This window comes from Centroberyx gerrardi, chromosome 14 (genome assembly GCF_048128805.1).
Source record: "Centroberyx gerrardi isolate f3 chromosome 14, fCenGer3.hap1.cur.20231027, whole genome shotgun sequence".
Lineage (NCBI taxonomy): Eukaryota > Metazoa > Chordata > Actinopteri > Beryciformes > Berycidae > Centroberyx > Centroberyx gerrardi.
The window spans coordinates 21,673,424-21,699,327 of NC_136010.1; the positions used below are offsets into that span (position 1 = coordinate 21,673,424).

At 42.7% G+C, this 25,904-nt stretch overlaps 5 protein-coding genes across 5 annotated transcripts; 3 read left to right on the top strand and 2 right to left on the bottom strand.

Moving 5' to 3' along the window:
• Window positions 1-253: 253 nt before the first annotated feature.
• Window positions 254-8,370, top strand: camk1gb (calcium/calmodulin-dependent protein kinase IGb). The gene is made up of 13 exons (XM_078288442.1): window positions 254-322; window positions 419-530; window positions 4,256-4,381; window positions 4,670-4,744; window positions 4,868-5,006; window positions 5,152-5,275; window positions 5,549-5,624; window positions 6,007-6,119; window positions 6,234-6,312; window positions 6,773-6,860; window positions 7,236-7,594; window positions 7,718-7,815; window positions 8,231-8,370. Exons 2-12 carry the CDS (start codon window positions 445-447, stop codon window positions 7,773-7,775), a joined length of 1,323 nt encoding a protein of 440 aa, XP_078144568.1. The 5' UTR covers window positions 254-322; window positions 419-444; the 3' UTR covers window positions 7,776-7,815; window positions 8,231-8,370.
• Window positions 8,371-11,987: 3,617 nt separating this feature from the next.
• On the top strand, window positions 11,988-12,659 carry g0s2 (G0/G1 switch 2). Its single transcript, XM_071915538.1, has 2 exons — window positions 11,988-12,040; window positions 12,188-12,659. The coding sequence occupies exon 2, from the start codon at window positions 12,207-12,209 to the stop codon at window positions 12,558-12,560; it is 354 nt and encodes a 117-aa protein (XP_071771639.1). The 5' UTR covers window positions 11,988-12,040; window positions 12,188-12,206; the 3' UTR covers window positions 12,561-12,659.
• A 708-nt stretch (window positions 12,660-13,367) lies between these two features.
• taf8 (TAF8 RNA polymerase II, TATA box binding protein (TBP)-associated factor) lies at window positions 13,368-19,022 on the top strand. The gene is made up of 8 exons (XM_071915489.2): window positions 13,368-13,513; window positions 14,362-14,521; window positions 14,837-14,935; window positions 15,034-15,096; window positions 15,315-15,439; window positions 16,280-16,427; window positions 16,543-16,685; window positions 18,184-19,022. Exons 1-8 carry the CDS (start codon window positions 13,466-13,468, stop codon window positions 18,322-18,324), a joined length of 927 nt encoding a protein of 308 aa, XP_071771590.1. The 5' UTR covers window positions 13,368-13,465; the 3' UTR covers window positions 18,325-19,022.
• LOC139924470 (ciliary microtubule-associated protein 3) lies at window positions 18,766-21,292 on the bottom strand. Its single transcript, XM_071915491.2, has 5 exons — window positions 20,996-21,292; window positions 20,573-20,671; window positions 20,282-20,415; window positions 20,081-20,198; window positions 18,766-18,892 (listed from the first exon to the last, which is right to left on the bottom strand). The coding sequence occupies exons 1-5, from the start codon at window positions 21,143-21,145 to the stop codon at window positions 18,827-18,829; spliced, it is 567 nt and encodes a 188-aa protein (XP_071771592.2). The 5' UTR covers window positions 21,146-21,292; the 3' UTR covers window positions 18,766-18,826.
• Window positions 21,293-22,290: 998 nt separating this feature from the next.
• On the bottom strand, window positions 22,291-25,763 carry atp6ap1b (ATPase H+ transporting accessory protein 1b). Its single transcript, XM_071915488.2, has 10 exons — window positions 25,565-25,763; window positions 25,191-25,311; window positions 24,595-24,669; window positions 24,274-24,464; window positions 24,094-24,131; window positions 23,869-23,954; window positions 23,443-23,669; window positions 23,309-23,344; window positions 22,591-22,828; window positions 22,291-22,503 (listed from the first exon to the last, which is right to left on the bottom strand). Exons 1-10 carry the CDS (start codon window positions 25,738-25,740, stop codon window positions 22,291-22,293), a joined length of 1,401 nt encoding a protein of 466 aa, XP_071771589.2. The 5' UTR covers window positions 25,741-25,763.
• Between the last annotated feature and the right edge of the window lie 141 nt (window positions 25,764-25,904).

Genomic DNA, 25,904 nt, shown 5'->3' on the forward strand with positions numbered 1-25,904 from the left:
AGTACAGTATCAGACTGACCATTTGGCCTCACACTGTATGGGCCTGGCAATGCAAAGCTTCCTGTGTGCTAGTTACAGCAGGGATTAGTGCGCTAACCTTTTGTCTGCCAGACAAAGTCGGTCTGTCTGATCTGCGTCCTCCAGCAGACAGTCAGAGCAACGCAGCAGCCTGACCAACCTTCATGCCTGGTTTCTCATGACTCTGAGAAATTCTATAATCCAAGAGGACACTGTGTTATGATAATGATGATGAGGGAGTCTGGACGCTAAGAGAGGATTATTGCTGCTTTTTTTGCAATTGCATGCAGAACATATATGCACTGTAAGGCAACTCTCATATCTCATGTGACACAGAGGGGCAGTGAGACTCCAGACGGCGGTGTTAAGTGACATCCGTTCTTCTCTCTCCCTGTGACAGAAATCCCTGTTGAAGCTTCTGCAGACATGGGTCGCAAAGAGGCCGACTATATGTGGAAGAAGGACACTGAAAACATCCAGGAGGTGTTCGACTTCATGGAGGAGTTGGGATCGTAAGTACAGTCAACTCAGTCCAAGACAGTTGTCACATCTGAAATAAAACTTCACTCTGCCATACTTTCAGCCTATTGGCTACTAGAGATGATGCAGGCTCTCATTACAAGTTTTGATTTACTGCAGAAATCCAAATTATGGGAGATTTGTAAATTTATATTTATTGAGGCTAGGGATGCACCGATATCTGTTTTTTTCCCACCCATATCAGCTATACCGATACCAATACTGCTATGCATTATTGTAAGAATCTTAGTACAAATGCAGGTGCAAAACAACTTAAGCTTTTCAGTAATGCCTATCTTAAGATAATTAAGTGGTTTTTAAACAAAATACTGTTAGTTTTATTCTGTTGCTAATTTGACAGTTGTATTAAGTGACACACTCCTGGAAAAAAAGGTAAAAAAGAAAAATGTCAATTCCACAATTAGCCAAATATCGGCAGTAAAAAGAATTTTGGATTACCGATACCGATATTGCTTTTTAAAACTGATATCGGCCGATACCAATATTCTGCCGATATATTGGTGCATCCGTAATTGAGGCAGACTACATTGCTGCTGTGGCAGGGTGTTAGAAGTTTTACTTTTCTGTTCAAGATGAAAGTAAAGGCCCCTTTAAATCCTTCGGTTCTAGACGTGGCCTGATTGTAGACCCTCAAGATCCTGTCTGAGGTGGAGGACAGATTATTGGTTTGATTGGATTGACATGAGGAGACCTACTTTACTGGAGTCTTAGTCACAAGACACTGGCTGCAGTAGGGTTAGCCTCAGCTCTCCTGATGGCGCCTGGCTGCAGATCCAGCTTAGGAGATCATTCACAAAAACGCCTACAACTGTCCTTAATAAAACTTTTATTAGAATTATTTTACACTAAGAATTGCCAGTTAATGTGCATTTTGGATGTATTAACCCTTTGCTTGCCAGACAAGCACATTTTTTAAGTTGATCTCACAATTTTCATGCAGTAACTCTCCTGTATTGGCCTACATTCTGTCAGGTCAGTATTAGTGCTGGTAATTAGTCTCAGTGAATACAGTGAGCGGCTAGAGAACAGGAGATCAGAGGCCAGAAATAAATAAAGGTGTGAGGAAGCCGGTGCTGCCAGAGCGACGGGAACAGAGCGGGTCTGTGCCGAGGGCCGAAGGCTGCCAAAAGGTCTTGGCTGCACCCCATCAGCGGTGAATGGACTCTGAAGGAGGCTAGGTTCCTCCTGAGCACATGCTCATTATGAAGATGAGGCAAGATCTAGTAAGTGGTCTAATTAGTTCGCAGCAATTACAATTATTTCCCAGAGCACTTAGAAATAAACACCATGGGGTGAGTACCTGCAGAAGCGGGCAGGTTCCATGTACTTGTCATGTTGAGAGTTTGAATCCGGCCCAAATAATTTGAGTTGAAAGATTGGGAAATCATTTTTTTTTTACAACGCAGTCAGTGATTCAGCCATCTGCTCGTATTTCACAGCTGGAAAAAAAAAAGCATGTTGAAGATGGTTTATTTGAAGTATACGGCTTTGTTCCTGACTTGTTTGGCTGATGGAGGTCAGGTCAGCTACTATGGAGGAGATGTTGGGATAAGGCAGATACAGGCAGACTGGCTGACTGTAATAATCCTTCTCAAAAAGAAAGAATAGATGAATAGATCTTTGAGGCAATGACTAGTAGTACGGCATACAGGCAGCTGCACGTTCAACTGAGCTGGGGGTTTTTTTGGTTGTTTTTTTTTTGATAGATTGCTTCACTTATCTTGCCTACATTCTGAGTCAGAGTGACTTCACTAGACTGCTTTCATTTCTAATAAAGATACCAACAGAATGAAGCCACTGAGCCGTCGTGCCCGCTCCCCGGTGTACCGTTTCGTTTTTTTTCCATCACTATGATCCAAAAGGGATTGGACTGCTTGCGTAGGACAAAAATACAGCCTTCCCCATAGGGCCTCATCAACCATAGCATAAACATCATCCTAATTGTTTCCTGGCAGTGGTAGCTCATCAGGCCACAGCCTCTGGAAGGGTCAGTTTAACCCCTAGAATGTCTCCAAAAAGCAGAAAGATGGATGCCATCTGCTTTTAGTCAAATTTATTCTCTTTTTTCAGTCTTTATCCTTGCAAAATTATTCACTCACGCCAGCACATCAGTGATTTCTGATGGCCCTTTGTCCTTCAATCTGCAAGTGAAAAGGATGCCATCTGCCATTCACTTTCATGGCTTGATTGATAATCTGTCTTGAGGGTCACAATAAGCATCAAGGAGATCCTCTGAAGAAAATGAGCTCCAGTAACCAAGGAGAAATCAGTTGAGCAAGGAGATGTGAAGTGCTGTGATGTTGCTGTGGGGGCAGCTTTCTCCTGCCTGCCTGTCTGAGTATCTAAGCCTGTGTGAGGCAGCGTGTGTGTGTGTGTGTGTGTGTGTAATAAGCAATCACACCATTGCCGTCTACATGTGGAGCGACATGCACTCAAGCCCTAAACTTGTTAGCAAAAACATGGCAAGAGGGAAATAAACCAGAAAACAGAATACATTTTTAGTTCATATTGCATTTAACAATTTAAAATGACACAAGTTTAATGGTACTAGGATCCTTCAGTGAATGTTAGCAGCTTACAGTATTCATTTATAGACCTCAAAGTTAAAGCAGTTTTCATCAGTGCTCTTTATTTTCAATCTAGTTAACATTTTGCACCCTAAACCTTGAGTGCTTGATCTACATTAGAGCAGATTACTTCAGCCTATGGTGTCACTGACCTTACAGATAGGTCAGGCTTGTGTTATCCCCTGTCTGCCCTCGGCCCTCGACGCCTGTCTGTGACCCGGCCTGTACGTTAGGGTCTTGGCGTTTCCTGGATCCCTGCCGCGCATGTTCAGCGTCTGAGCTTTGCACCTGGAGCCCGCAGCCCGCCTCGGTTCCCATTGCGTAAGGGATAAAGGGCCTAATCCACCTGGTAGAACAACTATTCCCAGACAGCGCTGAAGATAGCATGGGAACGGAACAGAACAGCGCCGAGCAGAATAATAAGTCCCCGCTACTGTAGCTGACATGTGAACCGCTAAGCCTTTAGCGGACCTTAATTGGACCCTTTGCCTCTCAACGATTCTCATTTTCGCTGTGTGTTTGATTTTGTTTTGCACCGCTCCGAGAAGTGAGATCAGGCAGCTTCCATCCCTGCTTCGCTCAGTTAGCCCAGGAGAAAACATGAACATAGGAAAACTACAAAAAATCCATAGGTAGCACACACTGTCACGAACAGGGCCAAATGGGACTTGCTAGGGCTGCGACTCAAAATCTTACACCAGGATACGAATTCAAATTCAAATCTGCTTTATTGGCATTACAGGAAAAAAAACAATGTTGCCAAAGCAATACAGCACATCAGTTATGGATCAACATACTGTAAGATACTGTAAATTATAAAGACAATCATCTATTTGAAACTATACAGAATAAATCACATCAGTTTTGACTTGTGAAGAAGATTGTGGCACGGATAATGAGTAAGCCCTGGCTGGCCCTGGTTGGCTCAGTATAATGGAAACCAGACTAATGAAGCACCAAGGGGCCACCACTCTGTGCTGTTAAGGGCCCCATATCATATTAAACATGCCCCTATCCTAATGAGAAGGCAGACTCATTTCCTCTTGGTGGGAGACGTGTTATCTCCTCCTGTGATATTTCACTGCATTGGCAATAACTAATTTTCCACGCGCTTGTGTGTTAATTAACAGGGGGGCGTTCTCTGAGGTTTACATGGTGAAGGAGCGGAAGACGGGGAAGATGTTTGCCATGAAGTGCGTGAAGAAGAAGCAGAAGAGGGACCTCAATCTGGAGAACGAGATTGCAGTGTTGAGAAAGTAATTCACCTGTGAATTTTTATGAGCCTTCAACCTTCATTTCACATTCTCTCTGTAGTCGCTGTATAATCAGTCCCAAAAGGAATCCGCTGACATTTCTCTCCTTTATGTTGTATTACTGGCTGAAAATCTGAGGAAAATGTGTGAATAACTGTGGAGGGTTTCTTTTTTGGGGGGCTTTTAAAATGTACAACATATGACAGCAAATGTTTTAGGAATCCTTAGATTTAGTTTGGCCTGATCACAAAGGCAATGATAATGAAAGTAATTCTTTCTTCTCTCAAACAGGATCAAACACGAGAATGTCGTGGGGATGGAGGATTTCTATGAAAGCCGGACCCATTACTATCTTGTCATGCAGCTGTGAGTTTGTCATTTTTTTACATTAATATTAAATGATCAGGTTAGTAAATAACTGGCAAAACTTGTAAACTTAGGAGGCTTGGCTTTGAGATAAGGTTAAGAATAATTACTTCTCTCTGCCAGTGTTTCGGGTGGTGAGCTGTTTGACCGTATCCTGGACCGGGGGGTGTACTCAGAGAAAGATGCCAGCAGGGTGATCCAGCAAGTTCTGCAGGCTGTCAGCTACCTGCACCAAAATGGCATCGTGCATCGTGACCTCAAGGTATGATACAGACAATATAGAGAAAACACACACACACACACACACACACACACACACACACACACACACACAGAGGTTAAAGCATTGTAACACCTGCTGCATTCAGTGTCACACTTTGATAAGTTCTTCATTCTTCTCCCTGCAGCCGGAGAACCTGCTGTACTACAGCCAGGATGAGAACGCCAAGATCATGATCAGTGACTTCGGCCTCTCCAAGATGGTGGACAATGGCATCATGTCGACAGCCTGCGGCACTCCAGGATACGTGGGTAAGAAAACATGGCTGTCTTATGAATGATGTATGGTCACCTGCTGAATGGGGGTCTGAAAATGGGTCAAAGAAATAGAAGACACACAGGGGAGCAAGTCAGTAAGACAATACATGGCATGACAGGCATCATGCATTATTTATAGCTTTGTTGCACTGAGATATTACACATATCTAGAGCAATCAGCTTTGACATTAGCTGAACTGCATTAGTCAAATTGATTGAGATTACATTTATAGAGTCATGCTAACAATAAGATTTCCTAACTTTCAGCTCCTGAAGTTTTGGCGCAGAAGCCCTATAGCAAGGCAGTGGACTGCTGGTCTATTGGAGTTATCACCTACATATTGTGAGTATTAATCCTGCTGTGAAACCCATGGTCACACCTTAAATAGAGATATAAAGATGAAAGAGGTCTTTTGGCCAAAGGTCAAATTATCTTTAACAAGTGATTGAGTAAAGACTGGTCATGGTGTTTGGTATAACACAGTCATCTAAATATAATGGCTCAGTGACTGAGTCATAGCACCACCTAGTGAGCATCTAATGTGTACACATAAGACACATGCGCGTACACGCTTTCTCTCTCTCTCTCTCTCTCTCTCTCTCTCTCTCTCTCTCTCTCTCTCACACACACACACACACACACACTCATACACACACACACACATTCATGTAAATCATTTCTGCAGTGTTCCAACAATCATCAAGCCTTCTGTTGTCTCTTGCAGACTCTGTGGATATCCCCCTTTTTATGAGGAAACTGAGACACGACTCTTCTCCAAGATCATGAAGGCGCAGTATGAGTTTGACTCTCCCTTCTGGGACGACATTTCTGAATCTGGTAAGCACATCGAGCATCAGCATCCACACAATGTGATATGCAATACTGCCAACTGATTCCTCCATACAGAGCCCTGTCTTGACCCTAATGTCTGTGTCTTGTTTTGATGTGCAGCTAAAGATTTCATACGCAACATGATGCAGAAGAATCCCAGCATGCGCTACTCCACCGATCATGCGCTCAGACATCCATGGTGAGTGACCGTCATCAGGAGGGAAGACTGTCATACAAATATTGACTTCAATGCGTCAAATTCAAGTCTCATTTTAGAACTTTTTGTATGCTTGTCTTTGTTGACTTGAACCACATTTCATAATATGAGTAAATAATTTTCTGCATCACATTTGTACATTCCATTTGCATTTCTTAAATAGAATCAGACCATGCTTAATTGATTTTTCTTTTAATGCCTTGAAAGTTATATAAAGAGTACTGGAAGGCACAGTAAAACAAAATTAACTGTAACCCATAGATTCATAATAGTGTTATGATACTACAGAGTCATAGTCACATCCATATGATATTGGTGAAATATTGGTGAAGTGCATCAGGTAGGACAGGATCCACTTGGTGCCAGTTCACACAGATGGATTCAGGATTAACCTGTACCTACAAATAAATTTGAACGTTCTGTCCCATCGTCTGTTTTCTAGGATTATCGGAAAGACGGCGCGGAGCCAGGATATCTACTATTCCGTCAGCGTCCAGATCCAGAAGAACTTTGCCAAGTCCAAGTGGAAGGTCAGTCCTCATTGTTTTTTCTGGCTCTGACATAGTAAGCTCATTGAGGGCCTGCAGTTTATAGTAGATTAATCGGGTGCCTACCTAAATCCTTCCTGATTAAGGACCATTAAATAGATAGTATTCCGTAATCAAGGCCGCTGATGTCTGATAAGGCCTTTACTGTTTAAACAAATCAAGATCAAGTGTACTTTTATGTTTATCATTAAAAAAGGAGTCCCAAATATGAATGTATATCTACACAATTAGAGGCGATCAAATCTGGTTTAGCAGCGGCATAAAAACCTCCCAATCATCATGACATTAAAGGGAAAGCAATTTCAACGAAGCTTTGTAGTTTCTAAAATCTCTTCCTCAACCTCCTGCCTCTCACAGCAAGCCTTCAACGCCGCTGTAGCCATCAACCACATGAAGAAGCTGCAGCTGGCCCACTCCGAGCTCGTCCTCCGGCAGGCCAACGTGCCGGACATCAAGGTCGTCGACCTGTCCTCCCCGACCAAACACAGCAAGCGTCTGGATCTGGAGAGGCCGAACCCCGAGGGGGCGGAGATCAACGGGAACGTACTCGGGACGAACCACATGTCCCTGCCCACCAGCCCCATCGAGCTGAAGAGCCACTACCACCCGCTGAAGAGCCGCCAGAGCGAGGCCCGCCAGAGCGAGGCCCGCCACGCGCCCAGCATAGCTGAGCAGGGCAAGCACGCCTACCACTCCGAGCCCGCCAACCTGAACGGGTTGGTATTGTTAGTCCTCTCCTATACTGTTCATCTGACGCTCTGAATGTTGACCTTCCATCCCTTTGTCAGTACCACAGTAGGACTGACGGATGATGTAACCTCTCTCTCTTCTGTTTTCAGGTATGGGAAAAACCGCAGTGGCAAGGCTGTGCAGACTGGAGTGTGTTCAGTCATGTGAAGGATCCATGAAGCTGACGTGGAAAAAAGCATTTTACTTGGTAAGGCTTTTATGAACAATGCATGTACACAAGTAAAGCATTTGCATGTCATTTTTACATGCATAATAACTTAAATTATAGTTTTAATATATAGCGCTTAAGTGCTTTACGGTCAAGACACATAAAAGACACAAAAACAAGGTTACACAAGCAAGGAAAAGGACAACATTAAAAAAAGACAAAGCCATGGTGGTGGGGGTGGAATACTACTAATAATAATTCACAAATCCTAATAAATGATTTGTGAAGCAAATCTAGGACAGATGGAAAGTGACTCAGAACCAAGACAAACAGAAGGCACAGAATCAAAACTGAAAAAATTGTACACATTTTATCAATCAGCTCAGTCGTCAAAGGTGTCGTTTCATGTCTCTAACAGTGTGTGTGTGTGTGTGTGTGTTTCTGCCCTCTGCAGGTCAGTCATGCTGTGCTGACTCAGCTGGTTTGTATCAGCAGCACCCCCTCACCTCCCCCACCCGGGACTGAGAATGAAAAGTCGCTGACCCCCCTGATAGACCCGAGTGGTCTTAACGAGGTCCAGAGTCCGTGGGACATTTTTCTTTTTTGGGGTTTGTTTTTTTTTTGGAAAGAGTGCCTATGAATCTTCTCCCAGAGCACAGACAACCACAGCGAAGCACACTTACACACCCACACTTCAGCACATTTCAACTCACAGACACACAGTATAGGCTTGAACAGGATATTTTCACACAGTATTGTTTCTCTCTGAAGGGGATATTATTCGCTCACTTGATGCTGGGCTCTACTTGAATGTTAATCCCATACAAGGTGAAGCAGTGATCTCTGATGTAATGGAAGCGTTGTATCATAATTCCTGGCTTTTGATCAGGGAGAGTTTATTTTCGTCACCGCACCTACTGTACATGTCTATTAGAATTGTGGTTACATGTTAAGGAAATACACTCCAACACGTAATGCAATAAGATAAATTATTGTACTTCATCAGTTGTTGTTGTGTAACGTATTCTCCTATAGCTCACCTGCGTATGTAAGCACAATAGAATTTATGTTTTCCGCTTAAATTCAGTCCTACAGGTATAACTGATTCTGGTAAAATTGCCTAATGCTGTGTTGGAATTGTCTCTTTATTTTTATCATCTTCCTCATATTAATTGTAACATGTTTTGTTTTATTTTTCTAAAGTATTTGCTACCTTTTCTAAAAAATGATCATAAATAATCGAAAAAAGAGCTATACAGACAAGAGGTTTAAGAAGTTAACCAAAAGCATGTATGCACTGACAAATCATTAACCGGTGTAAATACCACATGTACTTCCATAACTTGCCAATTCAAAGCTCTCATAAGCTGCCAGCCTGTGGGAATATAATTGTAAAGAGCGTCTATATCCACAAGAGATTTAGAGATTTTAATAGTTGTTTCTTCCACTTAGGTGGTAAATTCTGTACACTCTGCTTTGTGTCTCCCAAGCTGTGTGTGGCTTTGTATTGATGTGTTCAACAGATATTGATCTAGTCTATGTATTATAGGGGGTTTTCCCTGTGTGCTCATCAATAAAGCCTGTGTACAGTGTCTTATTTTGGCAGCGCTACTTTTGTTTACCTACTTTCCGCTCCTCTTTACTGTGACCCGGTTGGTGTCGCTAATTAAACTGACCTCCAAACCAATTAGCATGCTGTGAGTCTTCAGCAGATTAGATGACACTCTGGTTATCTAAGTGCTGCCAGGATTACCAAAGTATTTAGAGCAGCAGTTTCCAGTAAAAGTATATCCAGCTAATATCTCCTTGAAGTTCAAAAGGAAAGCTTACTGTAAATGATATCACATGGATCTGGATCAGGGGAGGCTGATCCGTAAAGGATGATCCTCACCAATTTTACAACCTTTTTCCTCAAAAAGTAGGCTGTTTAAACACTTGAGTGCAATAGAATTAATAGACATTCAGAGAGATTAATATACATTTTACATTTTAGCCCTATCCTCCTAAAGCTTTTGAGTCACCAGCCTCCACTGATCTGGATATAATATAAAGAGTCATCACCCTGGCATAGAAACCATTTATTTTTTTAATAATAAATCTAAAAATAAATGGCTATCACCAGCAATCACCAGGTACTTGCCATTCCTTTTGACCTGACCACTCTTTTTTTTTTTTATTATGCATCATAAAAAACCATCCCACGCTGCTCTAATGTGAGCGCACTTTCTACCCTCCCCTTCCCTGAGCTCCTGTTGAAAGGGCTTTCACAGCAACACACATCTCCACCTCTCTCACCCGCCTCACCTCCCAACCACAACACGCTTGACGCAGAGACGGCCTGTACAGAGACAGACTGCCCATTCACGCAACAGTGTGCAACAGAACCCAGAAATATGGGGCAAAGGTCTCCAAACAGCCTCAACCTTTTCCCAGCAGCGGCAGACACAAACGTCCCGGAATCCAAAACGCAGTTACTCAAAGAGGAACGTTATTATTCCCTCTTTGACAGCATAATTGCGGCGATATTACTCACGGCACTTGTAGAAAGTCTACACACTGCGAACACAAACCAAACAAGTCCAACCAGGGCAAAGGTTGATCCTGAGTTTGCCAACAAGGAGTGAAAATACATGACACCCATTGAGAGCTAAAGGGATATGTAGTAGAAAAAGACAGCCACACTCTGAATTGATGTTCACTTTGTGGTTTAATCAGCCACATTTCATGACTGCCGAAGAGCAGTTCAGGTCAAAACGTTGATCAATAAACCGCTATGAGAGCATCAGTCTGTGTGTGGGGAGCTTTTCTGATTCATTTTCTCACACTCTCAGTATTTTGGAAGCATATACTTGCTGCAGCTTAAGGGATTAGTAACTAGATAGAAGTTAGTGGAAATAATGAGAATTGAGTTCATAGTTTATACAGCAGGAGAGGCGTGTGTGTGTGTATGTGTGATGGGTCAATGTTTGTATTCATAATTGTTGCTTTTTAGGTTGTTTACCTGGTTTTGAACCCCTCTACTCACTCCAAGTCAGTGTGCTCACTGATATAAAGTCGAAATGGATTATATACAGTGGTGCCAAGTGATTTAAAGTGTCTGTGGTCAAGACGGTGTCCTGATGTGAACTGACACGCAGACGTCTTGTGACGTTGGGCGGCTGTCATTTTCCCTGAGCTGACTTCTTGGGACACACGGCTCTCTGTGACAAAGATCAGACACATTTCACAACTCACTTGCCTGAATTCTCTCCCTCCTCTCCCGCAGTAGGGAACCAGGTCAAAGGGCAGAGTGCTTCACACACACACACACACACACACACACACACACACATGTTAACTCATTGCTTCAATGTCAGCTCACATCCACGGTCAGAGAGCACACACTGGCCGGAGCAGCTCAGCAGCGCATGATCACCAGGACTTCTAATGAACGTTATCTCTCTGCGTTTGATAAAGACTATTCCATGTGTAACGATACAACCAATAAAGGGGACAGGCTTCCCACAATCACACAGCCTGTGATTGGATGCTAATCAGCCTCTCCTCATGGAGATCAATGTGTATGACAACAAGCCACGCAACACAAACCAACCACTCATGTTGTTCAATGTTCAGTAGCATGTGTAGTATATGGCTGTTGACACTGTACGCTCTATACTTTACACATAAACAAACACATAGATACCCAGAATGTGCAACGGAGAGACTCACTGAACATTGGACCAAAATCTTGGCTCTACACTGAATTTCTTTGTGTGAAGAAGTCACTTCCATTTCTGCACAGCACCGCAGGCTTTTCACGTTATAAAGCTGCAGTAAACATGACTACACAAGCTAAACTGCAGCCATTATATTGTATATGCCACTGTATCAGTTGCATAACCCCCCCAAAAAACTGTCACATGCGCTGTTTTTTCCTCCAGGGAATATTTTGTTGGCTTTCCATCCTGCAACACCAATGCCCTTTTACCCACACAAACCCTAATCTCCAAACAGCACTCGCGCAGTATTATCAATAACAACACATCTGGGAAATGAGGGAAATGGATTGCCCCCCCCCCCCCCCCCCCCACACACACACACACACACAAAACTGTGTACAAACACCCAACCTCATGAATATGCATTTGTTTGCCACTCTGTGGGTGTCGACATTGGTCCCCTTGTGTTTAAATTGCAGAATCTCTCCTTGTGTTTTTGCCTGTGAATGCCTGATTGAGCCGAACACTAAAAGGAGAAGTCAGCATTCAGGGTCTCTTGCAATGTGAGTGCCTAACTGCATGCTTTTTGTGTGTATATTGTTATATCAGTCTCCAACCTTTTTGTCAAAGATGGAAGGTCTTTTTGTAAATGTAAAAAAACTGCTTGATTACAAAGTCCTTGTGTAACAATTTCTACTTTTCCTCAACAGACCCAAGGAACAACACAATATGGAAACCATTGGAGAGATCGTCCCATTCGCTAAGGAGATGCTGGCCCAGCGGCCCAGCCGGGGCATGGTGAAGATCTACATGCTTGGCACCACTCTGGCCCTGTTCGGAGTGGTTGGTGGACTGCTGGAAACCGTCTGCCTACCGTTTGTGGAGCAGGAGGCTGTGGAGGATAGAGAGGTGGAGCTGATCGTGGAGGAGAAGAAGGAGAAGAAACAGATGTCGGAGTCACAGATTACCCTGATCAGCCCTGACGCTGTGGAAGAGCTGGAGACGATAGAGATCAGGGCCAAAGCCAAGCATCTGGTGGCTGCTGGGCAGAGAAGCAAAGCCAACCGCTTACATGCCTCTTAAAGACTCTCTCCTCTCCTCACCACATCCAATACAATGTTGACAGCACTCCAGATTTGGAAAAGGTGGTACATTAAATCACCATGGCACAAAACTGTTGAATTGGTCTCTTTGTGCTCATTCTGTTATAATAAGGTTGGTTAAATCTATTCATTTTATCCCTGCTGACTGGCAAAAAGCAGATGAAGGAGTAGATATACTGAAAACTGCAGGCGACAGCTGGTCTGGCTGCTGGGCAGCAGATGCTCTGTAATAAATTTGATGGTAAAAAATGGAATGTATGTGATTTCATTTCATTTTGCAGTCTAATAAACCTATTTTTCAGTTAGCAGCTGATTCAGGTCGTCATTGTACCTGTTATATAGCCCTATTATCTTATCAGTGATGTCTGCAAGACTTCACCCCCGAAAAAGATTCACTTAAAATGACAAATCATAATTAGTGATTATTTGGACATTCAATTTAAGTAACATTGCATACTGGGGATGGGCTTTGAAATGCAGATTATAATAATGGTATTTATGGTAATTTTAATAAAGTGGCCATGAAACTGTTCTGCATTTGGCCTTGGCACATTTGGACACTTTTATCTAATGTGTAAAGAGAGAATGTTCATGTGTCCCCCATGAAAAAACAACTGCCTGTTCTCCCATGTAAGTTACTGAAAATGATGGCTACGCTTCAGATAAAATTGCCAGATGCAGTTTTATTGTAAGACACGAGGGGGCGGCAGTAAAGACTTCTTCGACTGTCAGATAATTTCAACATCCGCCTGGCAAGGGGAAATGACGTCACAGATTAGCACCGTGTTTACTAGTAGCGGTAGCGGCCAAATGGTTATCAGACAAGTAGAGGGATTTTGACTATAAAACAGTTTAATACAGAGAGTAGAGACCAAAGAGTTACGGATGGCGGATCCTGCGGTGGCATCAGGAGGTTCGCTCAATGTAGGAGGGGTAAGAGAATGTTTTTACACTCATTATCAAAAGAAAGCATCCAAGTTAACGTTATATGACAACGGCGGCGGCTCAGAGACTAGTCAGAGGAAAGAGAGCCGTCCGTGTTGAAATATCCTTTCAACAGCAAAGAAACGTAAAGCTAGCTAGCACCACGCATTTTATTTTAAACAAGTAACTTACTGCTGTTTCCTGTATGAACCTGTTTCACTTCATTACAGGCTACACATTTCCGTATCACTTCCATATGTAAAATGCTACCGGACGCTCGCGCGTCAGAACTCGTGATGTGATGCCTCCATCTGAATATGTTACAATGTAACAGTGTACATCTGCACGTTTTGGCCATATTTCTGAACACAGGTTACCGCCCTTTGTAAATCTTATGATGTGAATAACTTACAATGCATATTTGCACGTCTGGCCACATTTCTGTGTATCTGTTCTTTTATCCATACACCTGACATTTCCATATCCGCTTCAAACCTGTAAATATATTGTTAAGATGCTCAATCTCTATTCCTTGAATCTTGCGTCCTTGAATAACTTGTATCATCTTCAGTACTGTATGGGCTGGTTGCTCGCACATGGAGTAAGCCCGGTACTAGACTAAGATTTCATTTTCAATGGAGATCTCCATTGGTGTAAAGTTTTTATTCTACGGCTAGGCTTTATCTATGTCCGAGCAACCAGCCCTATTTGTCTTATTCTTGCTTATATCCTATTCTCTGCTGCTGTGATAAGTCAATTTCCTCATGTCAGTCATTCAAGCTTCATCTAAGTTTCCTGATAACTTCCCTGATAAATCTCCACCCACTGTATCTGCCATTTTCTGTGTGTTTTTGCAGCGTTCAGGCAGCGGTAAAGCTGCTTCCAGCCCGGCGGAGAACTACCACCTGGCCCGGCGTCGCACCCTGCAGGTTGTGGTGAGCGCCCTGCTGACGGAGTGTGGCTTCGAGAGCGCAGAGAAGGCAGCTGTGGAGTCGCTCACTGAGATGATGCAGAGCTGTATGTGGGAATCATCTGTGTTTTCATCCTAAAGTGAAGCCCCCATGTTAGGGATGTGCCCAAGTTCATTTTCTCTCAGTCGACTATTCTGTGTGAAAGAATATTCTAATATTTTGTCCATGACAAAATATACAAAGACTAAAGCAGATTATGGACAATTATTTTAATGATGTATCTCGATATTGAAATATATTGATTTTGATATTCAAGTCAGTTTTATGACCAATCCCTACCTCACATTAGTAAATTGCGTAGACCTGGTATACTCTGCAGAGATTCATCCGAAACACCCTGTGTATTCTGTTTCTTTTTCAGATTTAACCGAAATAGGCCGCTGTGCTAAAGCGTACTGTGAACACACAGCCAGAAGCGTCCCCACCCTCTCAGATGCAGTCGTCACACTCGTTGAAATGGGTGAGTGCAGGAAGACGCCAACATAACTATCACACGATGCTACAGCACTGCTCAACTCAAGACCGATGGCATCATTTAATCTGTGTGTGTCACTGCAGGTTTCAATGTGGACACTCTCCCTGTGTATGCCAAAAGATCGCAGAGGATGGTTATAACTGCTCGTAAGTCGGCACTCTACTCTCCACTGTTAATACTGAAACTTATGGACTGTGAGATTGACTGAATACATGTATTTAAGAGTAGTCTGAATTTCTTTAAGTAGTTTGGATTTAAATACGATAGCTGTGCAAAAATTAACTGCCAAACTTTGTTGTGAACTGGTTTTCTTGTTCGATAGAACCTGGATTTCACTCAAATTTTGGGATTTTCTGAATTTCAGCTCCAGTGACGAACCCCCCTGTGGCTCCCAAAGCACTGACAGCTGGACAGAAACGCACACATCCCCCTCACATCCCCAGCCACTTCCCAGAGTTCCCCGACCCTCACACCTACATCAAAACCCCTGTGAGTCAGCAGCATTGTTCTGTTAAAAGCCAGGGGCCGTATTCACAAAGCTTCCTAAGAGTTGGTCCTAGCAGTGAAATCTAAGAAAATTCTTAGTTATGATGTTTTCTGAGAATTTCCCCTTAAACGAAGATTAAATCCTAGTAAAGATAAAAGCTATTGAAGAAGCATCTTAGCCCTTAAGAGAGCTCCTAAGGTGAAAAACTGTTAAGAGTACAGAGGAGGACTTTTCGGAGGCTTAGGAGTTTCTTAAGCAGAGGAGAAAATGGCTGAAAGACGCAGAGGCAGGAGAAATTAGTTGGTTAAACTATATGGGCTATATGGTGAAGGCTGCTTTGCTCTGATGAAGGTCTTGTGACCGAAAGCTTGCTTGATTTATTAAAGAAACTTGCATGGATCCAAGTGTGCAGAACCTTCTTCCTTAATACTGTTCTTCGGTCTTCTGGCACCTTAGCGCATTCAATAGTCATGAGTGCGGTGATCTTCTCAAAGAATCTAAACTATATGGGCCAAAATGAAAGTGATCATGTTGATATTTGGCAACAGGCAAAATGCAGCAGTGTAGAAGTGATGATTTGGGTCTATGCAACTCTTCATCAGCAGAATAATCACACAAACAACTATAGCTAAAAAACAAAGCCCTAAAAAAAATCTCATCCCTGATTCACATGCTCCTAGTTATAAGTAAATAAAGATTAAGTGTTGATTCAACCTGAACAACATAGAAAAAACACTTTTCACCACTGCATTGAGATTTCAACCTTGCAGAGCCTTTATTTCATACAGCGAAGACACTTCACAAAGTCGCCCACTGAACTGCTCTGTCCTTCCTCCACTCAGACGTTCAGAGAGCCGGTGTCCGACTACCAGGTGGTGAGAGAGAAGGCGGCGTCCCAGAGGAGAGACGTGGAGCGGGCGCTCACGCGCTTCATGGCCAAGACCGGAGAAACACAGAGCCTCTTCAAAGATGACATCACCGCCTTCCCATGTGAGTGATGCGGACCCACCTCACCCATTTTTCAAAGATTCTTTTATATATGCCGACACTACCGATGCATATGTTGTATTTACATGAGTTATAACGCCTGTGATTGTGTTGCCAGTGATCGCAGCGCGGCCATGCGTCATCCCATACCTAAGCGCCCTCCTGCCCTCTGAACTGGAGCTGCAGACTCTGGAGGAGACGGACTCCTCGGAGCAGGACGACCAGACAGACAGCGAGAACACGGCAGGAAACATCATCACTGTGAGTCTTCACGGCAGCAGCGTGTCCAGTGTGTGGCACAGTAGAGACATTCATGCCGACGTGATCTCTCCCAGCGTTACGATGAATGGGGAATCTCCCGAGACTGTTAGCAAGGGTGCCGTTTTGTTAAATATGGAAGCAGAGAGGAAAACCAGGATCCCTTTATCATCTATCGCTTTCATTGTTGAGACATAATTTTGCTTCATCCATTTGTCTCGCCTGTTGCCGCTCATAATGGGGCTCTTGTAAAATCTTAATGGGATTTTCCACCCAATTACAAACCAGACCGTGCTCTTTGAGGCCTACATGACATTGAGTGCATCTTACATAAAACTGAGGGGTTTGGCTTGTTACTGAAGCGTTTCGCTCATTTGATGTCTTTTACAAGAAAAAAAGAAAACCCTCTGAAGTTAACTGATCCAGTTTGCCTTTTCAAATGAATGTGCATACCATATGCTACTTGTTGTTCAGTGCAGAGCACACAAAGTCACATTTGCAAATGTTGTGAGGTCAGTCTTTTCTAGCAGATTCTAGAAAATCTGGCGGTTATTTATCGCTAATGATGCAGGAAAACAAAAAAACAAATCACTCTGGATCGAGGAGGTGACTGAATTTTGATTGACAGGCACAGAAAGATGAAAAGATGCTACAGGAGGACCAAGGAGCAAGTCCAGGCCAGATGCAAAAATCTGCAAATACGAATATAAAAGCAAAATCATATTCATATGTATATGTGAACATGCATACAAGAGTGATTGACCACTCATGTGAATAGCATTTGTGGAATTTTACTGTTAAAGGATAAGGCTGGTGTTTTTTAATGCATTGCTTACCGTCAACAAATCCTATGAAAATAACAAAATCAGCAATGATTTTGTTTTGCCAACAAGTCTCATCCATGTAGCCGGTGCCCAATGCAGCCATGTCCCAGCAGCCATAGATCATAAAAAAACGGTTAAAAACACTTCAAAGAGCCATGCCGTTGCTCTGGGCAACATATTTCATCATCGCGATGCACCGGGCCGGCCGACTTTTTCCTCAAACAACTTAATAAGCCGGCTGTAAACACGTTTGCGATCTCAGGAAAGTAGTTCTGTAGCACTGAAAATAGTCCCCGGCGTAATGAAGAATTTGTTCCCATTTGAATTTGATTTGGTAATAACTACAACAGCCTGACTTTTCGTGGTAACAGTTAGCGATTTTTAAAATTGAAACTATGTCTTTGTGAGTTTTATTTCAAGGTTTTTAGCTTACAACTGGAGCCAGTGACTTCTGGGTTGATGGCTAAAAATGGTACGTGGGAAGTCAGAAAGTAACGGGAGTAGAGCAAACGCATTGTTGATTTTGTTATTTTCATAGGATTTGTTGACGGTAAGCAATGCATTAAAAAACACAAGCCTTATCCTTTAAGTTTGATGTGTGGGTATAGTAGTATAGTATCCTCAGTACTTATTTCCAGTCATACATCTCGGTTGTTGTTTCTCTTCGCCCCGCTCAGGACGATCCTGGAGCTGACAAGGAGAACTCCATGCTTCCCCCCAGCGGCGTCGTTCCCTCCGTCAAGGCCAGCGAGGAGAACATGATCGACAACCCGTACCTCCGGCCGGTCAAGAAACCCAAAGTGAGGAGGAAGAAGTGAGCGGAGTCCCGCTGCGACTGGAGCAAACAGACTCATATCTGCTCCGGCGGTCGGTGAATTCAGCAGTCCAGTCAGCTGCCTCCTTAGAGAGAAGCGGCCCGATTATTGAAGTGTGAGACCCGAGACCAGCGGCTGCTTTACCTGAGTGCTGCAGCCAGTACTGTCACTGACTTTGGTTACATCGACTTACTTCTATTGAAGATTACAAACTTTGTTTTTCATTATGTTTCGGCAAGCACTCACTTCATTTTCTGTTTCAAATTTGTTTTATTTTGTAAGCAATGTTGTCATAGTGTAATATACAAACGACACAGGAATCCAGTCATTTTGTGAATAATAAACAGGAAATAACTTTCTTTTTTTTTTAACCCTGAGATTTTTCAGTTTTCTTAACAGTATTAGTCCAACACATTAGGAGCCTAACATTGGGGAGGAACATACTGAGACGCAAGAAACCATTTTGTATCGGTTTTGTGACACATTTTTCTGTCAGATTATATAATTAGTAGTACAAACTCAGGTATGCCACTCTGCTCCTCTGCTTCAGGAACTCCTTTTCACAGTTTAGCTGAAGAGAAAAAAAAAACACAGAAGAGCATTAGATGTTGCTTCATATAACATACTATGTGAATTTACCCCTCCCAACTGGATTCCTATGAGCATTTTGTTTTCTTATTGCAATAAAAACATTGTAACTATTTTCCGGCAGCATCAGCTGTGTGTCATTTCTGTTCGGTTTCTGAAACTATAAAACGGCATGTTACTACACATCAAATTCTGAAGAAAGCCAGCTTGAATCATCTTATTGGTGGCTTTATGCTCTATGTGCAAAGGTCAGAGGAGCATTTTTGAATACCATCATGCTCAACAGTCACATTTTTGTACTGTGTGAAATGAGTTGGCAAAAATCCTGCCTCAACATTTTATGCACTGCTTGGCATTTGAGTTAATTCAACTTCTACGCTCCTAGAGAAAGTATGTGAAAGAAAACATTCACATACTGTTTATTTAATGAATCCTGGTTTTAGCATAAAATGTATATAAGAGGTTGTCTTTTTCTGGATGGCAAATTCTTCTTTCGTCATTAGTTTATAAGAAGCTAATATTGCAAAACTGGAAAAATAAAGAAGCACCTACACTTCAAAAATGGAAAACATTAATGAAATATTACTTGAGTATTGAAGGGACAATGTCGGTGGACAGCAACAAAGAGAAACAATTTCACAAGATATGGAGCTCAATTTATGAAGCTTTGTAGATAGCGGAGCCGCAAAATCACAATCACCCAGCATCCATAAAATTTAAGGAACCCTGTTTTCGTTTTTATTTTGTTTTGTTTTGTTGTGTGTTGTGTGTGTGTGTGTGTGTGTGTGTGTGTTTGCGTGGGTGTATGTGTGTGTGTGTACGTGTGTGTTTGCGTGTGTGTGTGTATGTGTGATAAGTGTGTATATGTATGTGTGGGTGGGGATGCTATATTACCTGTGATGACAACCATAGGTGACTGTATGATATTTGTGGATGAGCAACTTAAACAGGGTCAAATCATGAAATTTGTCTTCCTTTTTTTTATTTTTTATTTTTTTATTTTTTTATTTTTTTGAAGAAATGATGATTATGTAACATGTTGAAGATTGAATGTATTGTATTCAGACCCTTACTCACCCAATAAAAAATAATTAAAAAAAAAAAAAAAAAAAGAGGTTGTCTTTTTCATATGGTGACAAATCCTGCACTGGGGTTTCCTTGCTTCACCCACCTTCACCCTCAGTGACCTCTTCTCCAGCTGGGGCAGGCTGGACCAGTCTGGGGCCCCAAAGCACATGGGCCAGCTCACTTTCCTGCTCCTCACTGCATCAGGAGCGTAGGTCCCAGGGCTGCATGACACAATCACAGAACCAGCTGTCAGCTCGTTTCAACACTGCTGAAATGGAGCTGTCTCACTGTCCTACTCCCTCACCCCGGGCCGTCCTCAGCTGTACTGGACTGGCTTTGGAACCTCAGTGTGGTGGAGCTGAACGGTGTTTTGCCAGGAGGGGACACTCTGGACCAACTTTGATCCTGCTGGTACTTCTGCGGTGAAGGGGTCTCTGTCTGGTGGCAGCGGTGTGAAGACAGCGTTGATTAGTTCAACCTGACAGCTTTATCTTGTGAAAGGCTTTATACAGTATCACACTGCTTGAATGTGCTGTGAGTACAGAGGTTGCTTGATCAATTGACTAGTTTTGTGGCCTATTTTTCTCCCATTTACCTTGCTACAGGGCAGAAAGCGTGCAGCCGTCCTCGCAGAAAGAACATATCCTTTCTTACTCTCCGGTTTCTTCTGTAGGTCATACACTATGGTCCCAAACTGTGGAGCACATCAAAATCAAAGCCCTCTAGTCATATCCAGTGATGTGGGAAAAGGTGGGTAAACTAATGTAATCATCATAAGGCAAACAACCATCAGTATGAACAAAAAAACAATTCTACTTTCAGAAATGCATTGATTTTTTTTCTTCTTTAATCTTGTGTAGACAGTTTGATGCTGCTTGTCGGCTTATTACGTGTTATATGAATTTAGGTCATGGAAACTGATGTCAGCCTGAACAGGTGGGTAAACATGATTGTGCATATAAAAGCATGTTCCACGCTCCACTGCCTCCCTGCCGATAGGTGCCATAAAGAGACAAACCTCATGGTTGTCATAGCAGCCGGGGCCGCGATGCGGCGCCTCCTGCCGTGACATTTCATTTCCCAGACGGTTCGGCGCATAATGGATGGGAAAGAGTTTCCTCTCCTGACAGCTGCCAAAAACTGCTCTCTGCAGCGGAGCTGCTGACATTTAGGAAACAAACTGTGAGCGAATAGCTAATGCAAACAGATCGAAACATTCACGGTGGCGTAGGCTACTGTTACCTGTTTCCCGACCTGCCATGACTTCCTCTTTGTTTTGACTACTGTAACGATAGTAACCAGGTTGGGGCATAAATTATGCAAATTACATTTCTTGGTTGGTACCTTTGTTTGTGCTAAGGATTCTGTAAACATTATGCATTACTCGTGTCTTTGCAATAAATAAAACAAATACAATTAAAACAATTTATAGATCTCTTTATTTGCAATAAAAGACAATCTTCAAAAAGTTTGACAATGGCAGAAGTGAAAAAATTGTCATTGAACACCATTTGTTGCTGAACTTGAAGCCAGGGATAAAGTTCAAGGACAGGCAAAGCAGAGAAAATCATTTCTTATAAATAAATTACACGTCAAGAAAAAATTGCATAGCAGTGGTGGCACTGTCCTGTGTGATTTGACTGTGAAATGGATCGAGATTCATGTAAGAAAATAAAACCAAGAAAACAGTAAACAGCATATTTGTGGAAGGCAATTCCAAAAGGCAACATTTCAGAAAATTGTCACAAGTATGTCTCAAAAGACAATCAACACCTTATATACAGGCAATTCTTTCATTATTAGTAGTCTTTAAATTACAGTTGGAGAAAAAAAGAAACAGCTGAAGTCTAAAACAGTATAACCTGTCCCACAACATGCAGCAGTCACATCTGCTCATGTCATGTTGGCACAAAAGGCATTCTCTAGTAGGAGTGCAATTTATTTTAAGAAAATATCCCCTGTGACTGGCAAACAGTGGCACAAAGACGTCATCTTTAGCACATGCATTCAAAAATGAATCGATGCAAATTGAATAAAGTTTTTTTCTATTTTGGCACTCGCAGATGAGGAGAGATGAAATGGAATGTGCTTTGCAACAGAAACACTATCACAAAGATGGCAGTGGGAGGAAAGAAAATCAGAGATAAAATATATGTGCTGGCTTTGAGGGAGAAACATTAGATGACCCCACAAATATTTTCAAAGAGGAAGGCCAAAAAGTCCATGACTTGGCTGGGACTCACCAGGGTCCATGATCTACTGAGAGGCACTGAGTGACTTAAGAGTGTGTGTGTGTGTGTGTGTGTGTGTGTTTTACTCCGACTGAGGCACAGAGATGGAGGGACCTTTGGGGTCGTCAAACCGGTCCATGGTGTGGACCTGCATGATCATGTGCAGACCGTAGATGAGAATCAGCAGCATGAGCAGTGAGGTCAGCAGCCCCATCCAGATTCCTGCAGTGAAGAATCCTGCGCAGTCGCTGGCGTAGGAGAAATTTGTTCCGTTTGCCAAACCGAAGCCCTGAATCTGCATCACAAAAACGGGAAACATTTAATTAACAACAATAAATAAGCCAAAGAGACAAATATATACCGTAGCACGCCATATCTGTACCTGGAAGTCTACGAAGTTGAGCCTCCACTCAGCTGTGTTTGGGTTGGTGTCGTTTGGCACTAGCAGGGCGTCCTGGAAGCTGCTGACAGACTGGCAGTGGAAGGAGTACTCTGCAGGGGCGTAGATGCTACGGCTCCCGATGAAAAACATACTCCGACCGCTGAACTGCAGCTGCACCGAGTCCAGGGTGAACCAGTTCCGTGCCGACACCGGGTAGAACTGCTGATGCATGGCAAAACTGCAGATCAAGAGAAGAACGTTGTTGAGTAGCATACCAACAGCATGTCAACAAATACAAATGTTATTTATGACCAATAAACGTGTTAAATAAGAATCGTGAGGTTTCCAACACTGGACAATTGTAAACTATATTTTCAGCTATGTGCATATTACTGCTGAGCTTTAATAGCACAAATACGAAAACGGCCAACTGTTAATCTTATAATCCATCCTGTCTTGTCTCTTTTTGTTACATGATATGTTTATTCTATGTCTTGCTTTTACTGTTTGATTGTATCTTGTAATTGTGACCTTTAAATTGCCCCATATGGGACGAATAAAGTTGTATTGAATTGAACCTATGCAATATTTCAAGAGAGCATTTTATGGGTGAATTCTAGAGAGGAATACAGACTCGAACTCTGCAGGGTGAAGACAGAGATTTAGCCTTTCATAGAACATGCAAAAGATGACATCAGTAATTTTCCATCTTGCTTACCTTAAAATTATGCCTGATGGATAATTGAGGACAAGCCTAAAACAAAAAAAAAACCATACATTTAAAATCCCCTTGCTTTAGACCAAGCACACCAACACCGGTTGTATATTTTTAGGAAGGAAAAGCGTTCTCACAGTGAGTCAGTGCCGTTACAGCGGGACCCCGACAGGCTCGGGGTTAGTGCAGCAAGGTCGGTCCACTGTCGAGCCTCTGTGAAGCTCACACTGAGATTCTGAGCCCAAAGCATTATGCAAGGAGTATCAGACACATTAAACATTATAGGAGGCTTGACGTCATTTACAACGGCTTGGAGCAAGGACCGACCCACAGGCTCGTTAGACATGGAAGTCTCTGGAATCACCTGCAAAGATTAAGGAAGAGGAGCATGAGCAAAGTAAATGTAAAATGTTTTCTGTCCTCATATGACATCCAATAAACCTGAGTGTGTGTTTGGGTTTGTATTTTATTGGGTATTGTATGAGTATATATATAAGAAAAGAAAGAAATACAGCATTATTGTAGTTCTTTAAAACTAGAGGATGCTAGTTAGAGTGTCTTACTCTTGATGGCTGGAGTCCTGTGTAGATCGCAGTGTATGGGACACTTTGGGCTTTCATGATACTCAGAACTTTCCCGATAATCTCATCTGTTGAAAAACAAAATACACTTCAGTTACCTACTGTACTTGTCAAAATCAGTGGCCAGTTACAATTATACATTGATCAAAATGTTGATAATCCTTACAGTTTCATCCCTTAACATTACATTTACTAGTTAAAACTTACCGTTGTTGCGTAGGACTTCCTTACATGGCTTGTGCAAGCTGTAAAACAATTTAAAAAAAAACACTGAAATAAAATGTAACTCATTTTCACCATCTCAAGTAAAAAAAAAAAAAAAGGGGGGGGGGGGGGGGGGATGATATGTCCATAAACTGATATGCTGCACAAAACGTAGAGCCTCACCCTGTATGATAAGGCAGGTTGATGAGCAGCAAATTGCTGCCAGATGCGTTGAGGTTTAGATGTGACAGAGTGTCCGGGTCTACAAGGAGAGGCGAGACACCGAGTTTCTCCTGCAGCAGAGCCGGTATGGCACTGGATCCAGACCACGCTAAGGCAGGGAGCACCAGAGAGGAAGAAGAATGCAGCGCAGCCTGGAAAGGAGGGAGTGGATGTAGAGATGGATACCAAATAAGCAAAGAATCTGAATTTGTTATCCGTCTGATAGAATTCATTTTTTTAGGACCAATGTAAGTTAACAACTCGTAGTAAAACAAACCATACCTCAAGGTTTTGAAAGGCACTATCTTGCTTGTTTCCAAACACTCCACCAAACACTGTGAAGTCATCTTTGCTCAACTGAATGTAAAAAAAGCACAATAAAATACAGTCAGTACCTGGCAACCGATATACATCTTGATACCATAAAGATTGCTGTGCAACTATAAAACATCAGTCAACCACATAGCTCGCTACAAACACCCTCCATATCTAAATGTCCAGCATACCTAACAGGCCTGAACTGAGAGGGGGGAACTGTGAAGGGGAAGTGATGGCAAAGCTCATTGTCACACCAGAGTGAGAATACCAGAGCGTCACGGGTGACTGCTGTACAACTGCACCAAGAGTATCAAGCTTTCCACTTGACTCATTACTACTCCATTTAACTCAGATAAGACATCCAAGGAGTAATTTCCTACCAAGACACACACTGAATTCTATGATGTGAACATTTGAATGGTGAATTTGCCTTGACTGAACAAGACAAAAAAGATCAAGAGTTGTCCTGCAACCTTTGCTCTCTTAGATTCAACATGTTTAAGTAAAATAAGCATCTGTGAAGCAGAGCTGGCATGTAGTCATGATGTTTCGGGCCTGACCTTGTCCTGCAGGAACAGCAGCACAGTGTGTGGGCCAGAGCCGAAGGCAGAGCTGAGGTAAGTAGTCAACTGGTCACTGGACATGATGTGACCAGCTGCTGGTGAGGCCAGTGGTGGTAAGCTAAACATGCAAAGAAGAAAAAATACAAAAAACAAATGTAATTCCTCAAGAGCTTAGCTAGTCAAATAAATCAGCAGACATCGTGGTTTTAGACAGCAATAATTGTAACTAGGTCGGCTGGCTAACGTTATCTAGATACAAGTAAAACCCAGTAGTAGGAAGTGTTAGCATTAGCTTGATAGACAGCTGGCCAGCGTCGAGCTCTAAAACGGAGTCTATCTTGACATATAAATGAACAAAATGCAATAATTACCTGTCACTTGACCACATTAAAAGTGGTACTTGAGCAGTGGAGCTCCCTGTGGCGAAAAATGTGAATAAAAAGGCAATAAAGGCCGTTGATCGCAGTCGACTTGAGCACCCTGATCCTGCCATTTTCGTGTTTTCCGCAAAGCTCAAGTCACGTGACACAAACCAGCTGACGGTCATGTGCGTCGGCAGCGAAGAGACTTCCTGCTTCTTTCATTCAGCCCGCCCTGCCCACAAGAGCTGCTTTTCATGGACAGGAGAGAGAGGCTGCAGCTCGCTAACTTTCTTCTTGTCACATCCAAAAAGTCTCCCGATCTAACCTAGAGCTAAGCTACTGTCCAAAC

Coding starts and splice junctions, on each gene's coding strand:
- LOC139924470 (XM_071915491.2), bottom strand. CDS start 21,145: ATGTCAGCAGCTCCGCTGCAGAGAGCAGTTTTTGGCAGCTGTCAGGAG. Junction 20,416..20,572: donor GCTTTCTGCCCTGTAGCAAG/GTAAATGGGAGA, acceptor CGCTGCCACCAG/ACAGAGACCCCTTCACCGCA. Junction 20,199..20,281: donor ACAGCTGAGGACGGCCCGGG/GTGAGGGAGTAG, acceptor TGTGTCATGCAG/CCCTGGGACCTACGCTCCTG.
- taf8 (XM_071915489.2), top strand. CDS start 13,466: ATGGCGGATCCTGCGGTGGCATCAGGAGGTTCGCTCAATGTAGGAGGG. Junction 15,097..15,314: donor GAGGATGGTTATAACTGCTC/GTAAGTCGGCAC, acceptor TCTGAATTTCAG/CTCCAGTGACGAACCCCCCT. Junction 16,686..18,183: donor CGGCAGGAAACATCATCACT/GTGAGTCTTCAC, acceptor CGCCCCGCTCAG/GACGATCCTGGAGCTGACAA.
- g0s2 (XM_071915538.1), top strand. CDS start 12,207: ATGGAAACCATTGGAGAGATCGTCCCATTCGCTAAGGAGATGCTGGCC.
- camk1gb (XM_078288442.1), top strand. CDS start 445: ATGGGTCGCAAAGAGGCCGACTATATGTGGAAGAAGGACACTGAAAAC. Junction 5,625..6,006: donor GGAGTTATCACCTACATATT/GTGAGTATTAAT, acceptor TGTCTCTTGCAG/ACTCTGTGGATATCCCCCTT. Junction 6,120..6,233: donor GGACGACATTTCTGAATCTG/GTAAGCACATCG, acceptor TTTGATGTGCAG/CTAAAGATTTCATACGCAAC.
- atp6ap1b (XM_071915488.2), bottom strand. CDS start 25,740: ATGACCGTCAGCTGGTTTGTGTCACGTGACTTGAGCTTTGCGGAAAAC. Junction 23,955..24,093: donor GGAAGTCCTACGCAACAACG/GTAAGTTTTAAC, acceptor GTTTTTCAACAG/ATGAGATTATCGGGAAAGTT. Junction 22,829..23,308: donor CCATCAGGCATAATTTTAAG/GTAAGCAAGATG, acceptor CTTGATCTGCAG/TTTTGCCATGCATCAGCAGT.